The 12,236-nt window shown below is 43.6% G+C and overlaps 1 protein-coding gene across 1 annotated transcript; it reads left to right on the plus strand.

Moving 5' to 3' along the window:
* The first annotated feature begins 1,082 nt into the window (after positions 1–1,082).
* LOC142652528 (uncharacterized) lies at positions 1,083–3,559 on the plus strand. Its single transcript, XM_075828176.1, is given in 2 exon segments — positions 1,083–1,377; positions 1,380–3,559. Coding segments are annotated over 2 exon segments (2,475 nt in total).
* Positions 3,560–12,236: the final 8,677 nt, after the last annotated feature.

Below are 12,236 nucleotides of genomic sequence, written 5' to 3' on the forward strand. Positions count from 1 at the left end.
TCCAGGACCTCAGACGCTCCTTGGGTCTCAAGCGCAGGGATTCTCGGCCATGAGAAACCCCAGAACTGAATGTTGGTTACAATTATTAATATTTCATAGTCATGTTTGGTATGCCAGGGTTGGTTAAAATATGCCCGGGAACTTGTCGGACATAGTATCTCGCTATGAGATTCATATAAAGAGTTATGACCGATTAGAATTGTGTCCGACAACTTTCCCTGTTTTGCATGTAATTAGCCATCCTCCTTCCACCTGACCAGGAGGAGGGGTGAGGGGTCTTGTTTGGACCCTTTATAGTGGCATACCAAGGAATACACAGTGTCAGACCACAGGAGATGCGACCACATTGCAGTTCTGTCCACATTCAAGCTGTTCTCCTCAGCGGGATCTCTAACCTATCCAATACGTAAGAGGTCTGTTATTCTTTGCTTTATTCCCTTTTATTTTGTAACTGTTTTGCTTATATGTATGTCATTTTATTTACATCATTTTTGTAACCTTTGTAAGCACTGTACTTTCGTATATTAAACCTTAAAATTAATAAGTTTGTTCCTTGCTGCTCTAAACCTACCCACAACCTCGAAGAGGAAAAGCATAATCTGTTGAATGCTATTTAGATTCAGTGTGTGCCTGGGTGAACGTGTGCGTTACCAGGAGGAGGCTCTTGTCTGCCTAATACGGCAAGTGGTGGCAGCGTTTTGTGTGGATGTGTGAACTGGTTTTGGGGTGCGCTTTAACTCGTTATTAGCCTGTTGCGATAGGTGTGTGTAATAGTGAGAGTAGACAAGCGGAGTTCCCCTTTACAGTAGCATCCAAGTCACGTGTGCCGGGAGTGGTGTTCGTGACAGAGTGGTGGCAGCGGTGGGATAATTTTATTTTTGTAGTAGAGCATTAAGTGCCTGGATTAAGTAATTAACCCTTGCACTTAAGGACTGGCAGAATCCTTGCGAGGAGCTCACCGGTCTATAAGGACAAACTCAGTGCTTATTTATTTTTTATTAATTAAGACATACTTGCATACAGTTTCCCTCCCTCCCTTGTTATTCTTTTCTATTTTTTTTATTTGGCAAGTAACTGCTAAGATGGCAGCTGCTTACAAGAAGCAAGATAAAGCCGTTTTGATCAGCCTTTGTGAGCAGAGAGGTCTGGATGGGACTGACAAAACAAAAGAAATGCTGATCCGGGCGTTGGTAGAGGATGATGCCAAGCACCAACGCCATGTGGTACCTGAGCCAGGGACCTATACAGCACATGGGGATCAAGCAATGGATATGGCTCCGGAACTGGCAGACCCAGAGGGTACCAGCAGCAGCAGTTCTCGGAGTGGAATGGACTCTTGTTTGCCCCTAATTCTTCAACAGATGAGTGAATGTGACCCCAAATGCGTATGCAGCTTATTTTACAAGAACGCCAAGCAGAGCGAGAGTTTGCGGAGCGCCAGGCAGAGCGAGAGGCGGAAGAGCGCCAGGCAGAGCGCCAGGCGGAGCGAGAGTACCAGCTGGAGTTAGCACGACTCCAATTGCACACTTCTACCCCACCGAACAGAGAGTCCAGGGATACAATAACAACCTTTAAACCCCGTCTAGAGCACTTTCCTGTTATGGAAAAGGATGGGGACCTGGACACTTTCCTAAGAGGATTTGAAAAGGCTTGTAGACAGTACCAGTTACCCAATGAGCAATGGGCCAGGTACCTAACCCCAGGGTTAAAAGGCAAAGCCTTGGAAGTGTTTGCAGCTCTTCCCCTAGACCAAGATGGGGATTATGATGCCATCAAACAAGCTTTGATCCGGAAATATAACCTCACCCCAGAGGTGTACCGCAAAAGATTCCGGACTTTACAACGTGGACCTAATGACAGCTACTCGGATGTGGTAGATGGCCTGAGAATCAACCTCCAGCAGTGGATCCGAGGGTTTTCCATCACTACCTTTGAGGGCCTGGAGGATCTGATTATTAAAGATCAATTGCTGCACATTTGCCCTGTGGAAGTGCGACAGTTTGTATTGGACCGAGAGCCCAAGGATGCGGCCCAGGCAGCACACATTGCGGATGCCTATCTTGCCAACCAGGAACCAGCAGTGCGGAAACCTTCTATTGCCAACTGGAAAGGGGGTAAGCCAACTACAAACACATTTTCTTTTGCCAACCGACCCTCAGGGGGTCCTGGCCATGTTCCCCCCACCAGGCCTGCATTTGATTCCCGCAGGTGTTTTGTGTGTAACAAATTGGGCCACCTCAGCACTACCTTCCCTGAGAAAAAGAAGAATGCCCCCCTGCCCAAGCCACCTGGGTCCTCTCCAGCTGTTTTGTGTGTGGGTGGGATTCAGGGGAAACCCAGTGACAATCTACAGTCGGTTACTGTGGGCAATACCGTCACTGTGGGGCTGAGAGACACCGGCGCTGAGATGACTCTGGTCCGTCCCGAACTTGTGTCTATGGAGGACATTATTCCTGGAAAAACCCTGACTGTCACAGGGATTGGGGGAGTCCACCCCGCTTTGCCCATGGCACGGGTGTACCTTGATTGGGGTACAGGGAGGGGGTTAAAAGAAGTGAGGGTGTCTGAAAATATTCCCACGAATGTCTTATTAGGTACTGACCTGGGACGGTTAGTATCTCAGTATGTTGCATCAGATGTTGCTGATGACCCCGCAAGCTCTGTTGAAATGTGTGATGTTGATGATAAGGTAATATGTTCCCCTCTTGATCTTTCTGAACCCTGCCATGTAGAAGTGTCTAATGATGTTAATGTGCTATGTGACCATGTGGAACCATGTAATGCCATACTATTGGGGGATGCTACTCAGGTAATCGGTAATAGTCATATAACCAGTAATGCTCTAGAGATATGTCTTGATAACGGTAATATGGTATATACTCAGAATGACCCCCAGACCCTAGTTAGCCAGAAGCGGACTTACATATCAGCCGTGACCCGCAGTCAAAATAGCCATAACTTAGATATCTGTCTGCCAGCTAACAGCCCAGAAAGTGCCACAGAGGAGCCCAGCGAGGCTGCCGCTTTTACTTCCCTCCTAGCCACTCAGAGCCAAGAGTTCCAGGCCGCTTTACATGATGATGCCAGCTTAGACAAGCTAAGGGACCTTGCTGGAAAAACACCTGACGAATCTGACAAGGAGAGGATCTTCTGGGATCAAGGCAGACTGTATAGGGAGACTATTCCCTGTGATCACCAACAGGCATGGTTAACAGAGCAACAGCTCATAGTACCCCACCAGTTTCGTGAACAATTAATGAGGGTTGCCCATGAGATCCCCTTAGCTGGACATTTAGGGGTACAGAAGACAAAAGCCAGGCTTGCTCATAACTTTTATTGGCCTAAAATGGGAACTGACATAGCAAACTACTGCCGTTCTTGTGTGACATGCCAAAGGGTGGGGAAGTCGGGACATATCCCGAAAGCCCCATTAGCCCCTTTGCCAATCATTGATGAGCCCTTCCAGAGAATCGCTGTGGATATCATTGGGCCTCTGGCCATACCCAGCAGTTCTGGGAAACGCTTTATCTTAACGGTGGTAGATTATGCTACTCGATAACCAGAAGCCATAGCGTTATCCTCCATTCGGGCCGACAAGGTGGCTGATGCCCTGATAAGTGTATTTGCTCGAGTAGGATTTCCCAGGGAGATGCTTACCGATCAGGGTTTATGTCCAACCTGATGCAGTGCCTCTGTAAGAAAATGCAGGTGCAACACCTTGTAGCCAGTCCCTATCACCCACAGACTAATGGTCTGTGTGAACGATTTAATGGGACCCTCAAACAAATGCTCAAGATGTTGGTCGAGTCCCAGGGGCGCGACTGGGAGCGGTATCTCCCCCACCTGTTGTTTGCTTACCGAGAGGTACCGCAGGCCTCAACGGGGTTCTCCCCCTTTGAGCTGCTGTATGGAAGACGAGTACGGGGCCCCCTAGATCTGATAAGAGAATCCTGGGAAGGAGAATTGGTTACTCCAGAGGTATCAGTCATAGAGTATGTCATGAGGTTCCGGGATAAGATGCAAACCCGGACCGGGTTGGTAAGGGAGAACATGGTGCAGGCCCAAGCCAGCCAAAAGCAATGGTATGACCGCAATGCGAGAGAAAGAGTTTATGAAGTGGGCCAGAAAGTATGGGTGTTAGTCCCCATGACTCAAAATAAATTACAAGCCGCTTGGGAAGGCCCCTATACCATTCACCAACGCCTAAATAATGTAAATTATGTGGTGACCATAGATCATGTGAGGAAAAAGCAGAAGGTTTTTCATGTCAACATGATGAAGGCCCATTATGACCGGGAAGCATGCGCCCTGCCAGTGTGCAGTTGGCCAGAGGAAGGGGAAAGTGATGCCCTTCTAGATCTAGTCGCTACCGCGAAAGAGGTTGGGTCCATTGAGGATGCCCAGATTAGCCCGAAGCTATCTGCGAACCAGATATCCCAGCTGCGTGGGGTATTACATCCCTTTCTAGCCACTTTCACTGGGAAACCGGGAAGAACCCAGCTGGCAGTCCACCATGTGGACACTGGGGAGCATCTTCCTATCAGACAACCCCCCTACCGGGTTTCCTTAGAGGTGCGGGCAGATATTAAACGGGAGATAGATGAAATGTTGGATCTGGGCGTAATCCAAAAATCGCAGAGTTCATGGGCCTCCCCTGTAGTCCTTATCCCCAAAAAAGACCGGATAACTCGGTTCTGTGTAGACTATAGGAGATTAAATGCCATCACGGTTTCTGATGCATTTCCGATGCCCAGCATAGATGAGTTAATGGATCAGTTAGCCAGCGCTCAATACCTAACCGTTATGGATTTGAGTCGAGGATATTGGCAGATTCCCATGTCCATAGAAGCGCAGGAACGGTCTGCTTTCATTACACCTTTCGGATTGTATGAATCCAGGGTGATGCCCTTTGGCATGAAAAACGCACCTGCCACTTTCCAGCGCTTGGTGAATCAGCTGCTTGAGGGACTTGAAGGGTTTGCAGTAGCTTACCTGGATGACATTGCCGTGTTCAGCTCCACATGGGAAGAACACCTATCGCAGGTGCTCAGGCGGGTCCAAACCGCAGGCCTGACTATCAAGCCCGGAAAGTGTCAGATAGGCATGACGGAGGTGCAATATCTAGGACACAGAGTGGGTGGGGGGACTCTGAAACCAGAGCCCGGGAAGGTAGATGCAATCACAGCCTGGCCCACCCCAACAACGAAAAAACATGTGATGTCCTTTTTGGGTACCGCTGGGTACTACCGCAAATTTGTACCTAACTATAGTGCCCTAGCGAGGCCCCTGACTGAACTAACCAAGAAGAAGCTGCCTCAGATAGTGAATTGGACCGCCACCTGTGAGGACTCTTGCCACGCTGAAAGCTGCCCTTGCCAGTTCTCCAGTGTTGCAAGCCCCAGATTTCACCCGAAGGTTCGTGGTCCAGACTGATGCCAGTGCCTATGGCCTGGGTGCGGTTCTCTGCCAGATAAATTCAAGGGGAGAAGAACATCCAGTTATGTATTTAAGCAGGAAGCTTCTGCCCAGGGAGGTGGCATACGCCACCGTAGAGAAAGAGTGCTTAGCCATAGTGTGGGCCCTGCAGAAGTTGCAACCCTACCTTTATGGGCGTAATTTCACGGTAGTGACCGATCACAACCCTCTTAGCTGGTTACACAGGGTAGCGGGTGATAATGGCAAATTACTGCGGTGGAGCCTAGCTCTACAGCAGTATGACTTTACGATCCAGCATAAGAAGGGAAGTGAACATGGGAACGCAGATGGGTTATCCCGCCAAGGGGATGTGCTTGGGAAATGACCTGTAAGTCAGTTTCCCAGGACACATCATAAAGGGGGAGGTGTGATAAACCAGTCCTCTGGGGATGTAATATTCCTTATTTTCAGGTTGTGAATAAATCTCCCATGCCATCTATAAAAGGGAGAGGTGTCATGAGTTATGTTTTAAAGCCCATGCATCAGGTAAATGTCCCTGACTGTGGGGGATAATCAGGATGTCCTTTTCCAGAGACATAATCAAATTAGTTTGCATGACAACACCAGGACCAACTTTGTCTCTGTGGGGCTCCCATCACACCTGGGTGCTAATATAATCAATACTTTGGAAGCCAGACAGAGAGACTGCAGTACCCACATGTCTACAGAAATGGCTGTATGGGACAAAAGAAATATAATCCTTCAAAGCCCCCCCTGTCATAACTCATATTGTATATAACCCAGCTAGGTGTATATGATCCAGGACCTCAGACGCTCCTTGGGTCTCAAGCGCAGGGATTCTCGGCCATGAGAAACCCCAGAACTGAATGATGGTTACAATTATTAATATTTCATAGTCATGTTTGGTATGCCAGGGTTGGTTAAAATATGCCCGGGAACTTGTCGGACATAGTATCTCGCTATGAGATTCATATAAAGAGTTATGACCGATTAGAATTGTGTCCGACAACTTTCCCTGTTTTGCATGTAATTAGCCATCCTCCTTCTACCTGACCAGGAGGAGGGGTGAGGGGTCTTGTTTGGACCCTTTATAGTGGCATACCAAGGAATACACAGTGTCAGACCACAGGAGATGCGACCACATTGCAGTTCTGTCCACATTCAAGCTGTTCTCCTCAGCGGGATCTCTAACCTATCCAATACGTAAGAGGTCTGTTATTCTTTGCTTTATTCCCTTTTATTTTGTAACTGTTTTGCTTATATGTATGTCATTTTATTTACATCATTTTTGTAACCTTTGTAAGCACTGTACTTTCGTATATTAAACCTTAAAATTAATAAGTTTGTTCCTTGCTGCTCTAAACCTACCCACAACCTCGAAGAGGAAAAGCATAATCTGTTGAATGCTATTTAGATTCAGTGTGTGCCTGGGTGAACGTGTGCGTTACCAGGAGGAGGCTCTTGTCGGCCTAATACGGCAAGTGGTGGCAGCGTTTTGTGTGGATCTGTGAACTGGTTTTGGGGTGCGCTTTAACTCGTTATTAGCCTGTTGCGATAGGTGTGTGTAATAGTGAGAGTGGACAAGCGGAGTTCCCCTTTACAGTAGCATCCAAGTCACGTGTGCCGGGAGTGGTGTTCGTGACAGGACATGTTTCACTTTATGTGGTAATAACTTGAGGTTTAATGTAGATAAATGTGAAGTTATGCACCTGGGTACGAACAACCTGCAGGCATCATATGTCCTAGGGGGAGCTACACTGGGGGAGTTACTTGTTGAGAAGGATCTGGGTGTACTTGTAAATCATAAACTAAATAACAGCATGCAATGTCAATCAGCTGCTTCAAAGGCCAGCAAGATATTGTCGTGTATTAAAAGAGGCATGGACTCGCGGGACAGGGATGTAATATTACCACTTTACAAAGCATTAGTGAGGCCTCATTTAGAATATGCAGTTCAGTTCTGGGCTCCAGTTCATAGAAAGGATGCCCTGGAGTTGGAAAAAATACAAAGAAGAGCGACGAAGCTAAGGGGCATGGAAAATCTAAGTTATGAGGAAAGATTAAAAGAACTAAACCTATTTAGCCTTGAAAAAAGATGACTAAGGGGGGACATGATTAACTTATATAAATATACGAATGGCACATACAAAAAATATGGTGAAATCCTGTTCCATGTAAAACCCCCTCAAAAAACAAGGGGGCACTCCCTCCGTCTGGAAAAAGAACGGTTGAACCTGCAGAGGCGACAAGCCTTCTTTATTGTGAGAACTGTGAATCTATGGAATAGCCTACCACAGGAGCTGGTCACAGCAGGGACAGTAGATGGCTTTAAAAAAGGCTTAGATAATTTCCTAGAAGAAAAAAATATTAGCTCCTATGTGTAGAAATTTTTTACTTCCCCTTTCCCATCCCTTGGTTGAACTTGATGGACATGTGTCTTTTTTCAACCGTACAAACTATGTAACTATGTAACTATGTAACTATTTAATATGTAACTTTGAAATTCTTTCACCTATCCAAGAGGTTCTGAGATTGTTTTCTCGTGACACATTGTATTTTAACACTTAGTAAGACCCGGCACTCCAAATATATTAAACAAATAAATTATTTTTATTTTGCAATACACAGACAATCTATGTGATGTTTCGATCAATTTTCAAACGTTTTTCAAACTGTATGCCAAAAATATCAAAATAATATACTGCAGTCAGTGATACAGTAATAAACAAAAATGTCCCAAAATTGCCTGTTGTGATGAGAGAGAAAAGTTGTTTTATTATACCATCTTAATTAACTTCATGGACATGAAGTTACAGGACCCATAAAAATGACAGAAAGTAATATCTAGATGAAACTTTGTATATCATTATCTCTATTCAGACCTCTGGGTTCAAGTGATTGTAAGGTATGAATCCAATACGCTTCTCTGCATTTTAGTAATTTAATCCGATCTCCCCCTCGTCCTGGTAATGATATCTGTTCTAGAACCTGATATTTCAGTTGAGACACAGTGTGTCCCATTTTGTCAAAACGATTCGGTAATGGCACTAGTAGACTGAATCTGATTGTGGACTAATGTTGTGAGATTCGATCTTGTGCATGTTGGGTAGTTTCTCCAACATATACGAGACCGCACGGACATTTTATCGCATAGATCACAAAAGATGAGTCACAAGTGAAAAACCCTTTTATTGCAAAGTTCCTAACTGTTAGGGGATAGTAAAATGTATTTCCTTTCGTGATGTTGGAGCATTGTAGACAATGCAAACAGGGAAAAGTACCCTTTTTTCTGCGTCTTAAAAAAACCTCTTTCTAGAAAGTAAAACCTCAGAACCCTCATCCGCTCATACCAATTTGTCTTTAAAGGAACAGTGTCATCACCCCAAAAAATTTTCATATGTTCAAGATGTTAGTGCTTTATTAAAAACGTTTATATTTATTTGTGTGTTTGTGTTTTACTTTTTCTTATTTTTACACTTTTTCTTCCCTATGGGGGCTGCCATTTTTTGTTCCATTTCTGTCTGTGTCGATTAACGACACATACAGACATGGAATACGGCAGCCACAGTCCCATAGGGACTGCGAACGGCTCCCGTACCATTGACTTCAGTGTACGGCGTCTGTGTGGGAACTGCGCATGCGCCGCTCCCACACAGTCCAATTCGAAATTGGCGCCGTCCGGCGCCATTTTCCTGTGGACCGGAAGTCGCGGCCGGACAGTAATATTACTACTTCCGGTCGCGGCTTCCGGATTTGTGCACTTGGACCAGCGGCAGCAAACGGAGCGGACGGGCCGGAGGGAGCCGCGGCGGCAGGAGCAGGTAAGAGATTTCAATGTATGTTCGTGTTTGTGTGTGTTTACTACTGTATGTAAACCTACTACACTGTGTGTTAGCTCAAAAAATGGCGACACACAGTGTAGGAGGTTACACCGTTCAAACCCCTCGTTTATCCCGGCACTAGCCAGGATAAAGGAGGGGGGGATGCTGAGAGCTCACTAGAGCGAGGGCTTTTAACCCAATGTTGCAATGCTGCAATTTTGGGAATAGCTCCATCTAGTGACCAAAAATGGGTAGTATTATAAATTAGAATTAATTTATAATATTTCCTGACTATTTCCTGACTCGTGAAAAAAATAAAAAAAATTTGAACAATGTTTAATCACCCACACACTAAATGTTTAATTTTTAAAAAAAAAACATGTTTTTCTGGCAACACATTCCCTTTAAGGTTCTTGGGTCGGCGGAAACATGGCATAAACTGTTCACTAAATTCTATAATGGAGAGTGAACCTTTGTCTATAATGGACCAATGTGCACGAATAATTTTATGAACTTTGTATGCGAATGGGTGAAATGAATGAACAAAAGGTAACCTATTATGGGTCTTCAAAATCTTAGTATTATTGTTGTTTTTGACTAAATCTAGTATTTTATGTGGATACCATTGATTAATGAATTTTTGGCATATTTCTAGAAACCGTCGTTCCCTGGTGACGTTATCACTCACCATACGTTCAACTCTTTTGAGTTGGGAGGTTGGTAGTAATTTTTTTGTACCTGTCGGATGACAGCTCGAGTAGTGTAAAAGATTGTTTCTATCAGTTTGTTTCACAAAAAGATACGAGGATAAATATGCCTTTTCATCTTTAATAATAGTTGTGTCCAAAAGGTCTATTTTAGAGAGGTCATAATGCATCGTGAACTGAAGTTCAGGTCAAATGTCATATTTACTAAAGAGCCCCCCATATGCAAATAAAGTAATCAATGTATCTTTTCCATATAATCATATTCCCAAGGAAAATAGAATTCCTGTAAATGAAATGTTCTTCAAAATATGACATGAAACAGTTTGCATATGGGGAGGGCACATTGAACCCCATTGTCGTCCCCTATATTTGTAAGTTGTAAGAGTATTGAGAAAGTAGAAAGTTTTTTTTCAATACTATTACTACTTGTAACTACTTGTTATCACATATGTCCAACAATATGATACAACTATACATCTCCAATATTTTGCCTAACGCCTTATCGACAAGCGACGGATATATCCGTCGCAAGCAGGTGTTAGTTCTCGCATAGCTTGGATATATCCGTCACACTGATCGGATGGGTAGTGCCAATGTACCCACACGATCAGCGGCAGGAGCACAACTGTTATACACAGCCTGGCTCCTGACGCAAATGCTGGAATCCAAGCACGCTCCGATTCCAGAAGTTTAACCCATTAGATGCCGCTGTGAATAGCGACAGCGGTATCTAATGTGTTTGACCGAGGGAGGGAGCTCCCTCTGTTACCCCATCAGCGCCCCCGCAAAGTATACCAAAGCGTTATATCAGCGATCAGCAGATAGCATGGTGAAGTCCCCTGGTGGGACAAAAAAAAAAGAGAGTAAAACAGTAAAATAAAGTTTATGAGAAAAAAAAGATTACAGTAAAAATAAAATAAAAACACTTTTTTCCCCCAAAATTTATCTTATTTAGTAAAAGTGTAAAAAATAAATAACACATATATGGTATCACCGCGATTGTAACGACTCAAACAATAAGGTTAACATATTAATTAAACCGCCAGATGAACGGCGTCCAAAAAAACGCAAAACGCTATAGCAAAATTCCTTTTTTTTTCTCCCATTCTCACCATAAAAAATAAAATAAAAGTTAATCAATAAGTCCCATGTTCCCCAAAATACTACCAATGAAAACTACACCTTGTCCCACAAAAATCAAGCCCACATATGGCTACATTGGCGGAAAAATAAAAGTGTTACGGCTCTTGGAATGCAGCGATGCAAAAACAATGCTGGAATAGCTGTTTATTTTCAATTCTTTCCTAAAATAAAGTTAATAAAAGTTAATCAATAAATTATATGCACCCAAAAATGGTGCGATTGAAAAATACAACTCGTCCTGCAAAAAACATGTCGACGGAATAAAAAAAAAGTTACGACTCTTAGAATGCAACAGTGAAAAAACTAAAAATAATCCTTGGTCATTAATGTGCAAAGTGGCTTGATCATTAAGGGGTTAAACTAATAAAGTGGAAAGCATGATGATCCTAAGGAAGGTTATATATTGATTATTATATAGTTGTAATAGCGTTCATTATGGTAATTTATGGTATTTTTTATACATTATTTTGGGACATTTGTGTTTATTACCGTATCATTGACTGAAGTATATTATTTTGATATTTTTGGCATATTGTTTAACCACTTCCTGACCAGGAGCTTTACCCCCCTTCCTGACCAGGTCAATTTGTAAGTTTTAGCCATGGGCCAATTTACAAGCAAATTGTTGTTCTGTTATTTTTCCAACCTACATGTATTTTGTCTTGTTTTTCTCAGAACATATTGGGCTTCCATATTGTGTAAAAAAAATAATAGATATATTTTACTTTTTAAAAAACATGGAAGGAAAAATGGAAAAAAATGTTATAAAAAATGTGGATGTGTGATTTTAGGTGATTTTTTTTTTATATCTGGTGCATGCCACTGGGTAAACACACATGAATACATATTTGGCAACTTCTGACGACTTCAATGTTACCAAATACGTGTGCATTTCTTACACACTGGGCGCAAGGTGTCACCTAAAATGAATGGTGCGCAAACTGGCTTTTAGAGAAAGAATTTCCAAAGCTGGTTCGCTGACACAATACGACCATTACAGATGTTGTGACATTTCCAGTTCACAAAAACTGTTGGCCTATCATCAGGATAGGCCATCAATATCTGAACAGTCAGGGTCCGACACCCTGCACCTCCATCAATCAGCTGTTTTGAACAGACCACAGTGCTC

The sequence above is a fragment of the Rhinoderma darwinii genome, chromosome 5 (assembly GCF_050947455.1).
Source record: "Rhinoderma darwinii isolate aRhiDar2 chromosome 5, aRhiDar2.hap1, whole genome shotgun sequence".
Classification (NCBI taxonomy): domain Eukaryota; kingdom Metazoa; phylum Chordata; class Amphibia; order Anura; family Rhinodermatidae; genus Rhinoderma; species Rhinoderma darwinii.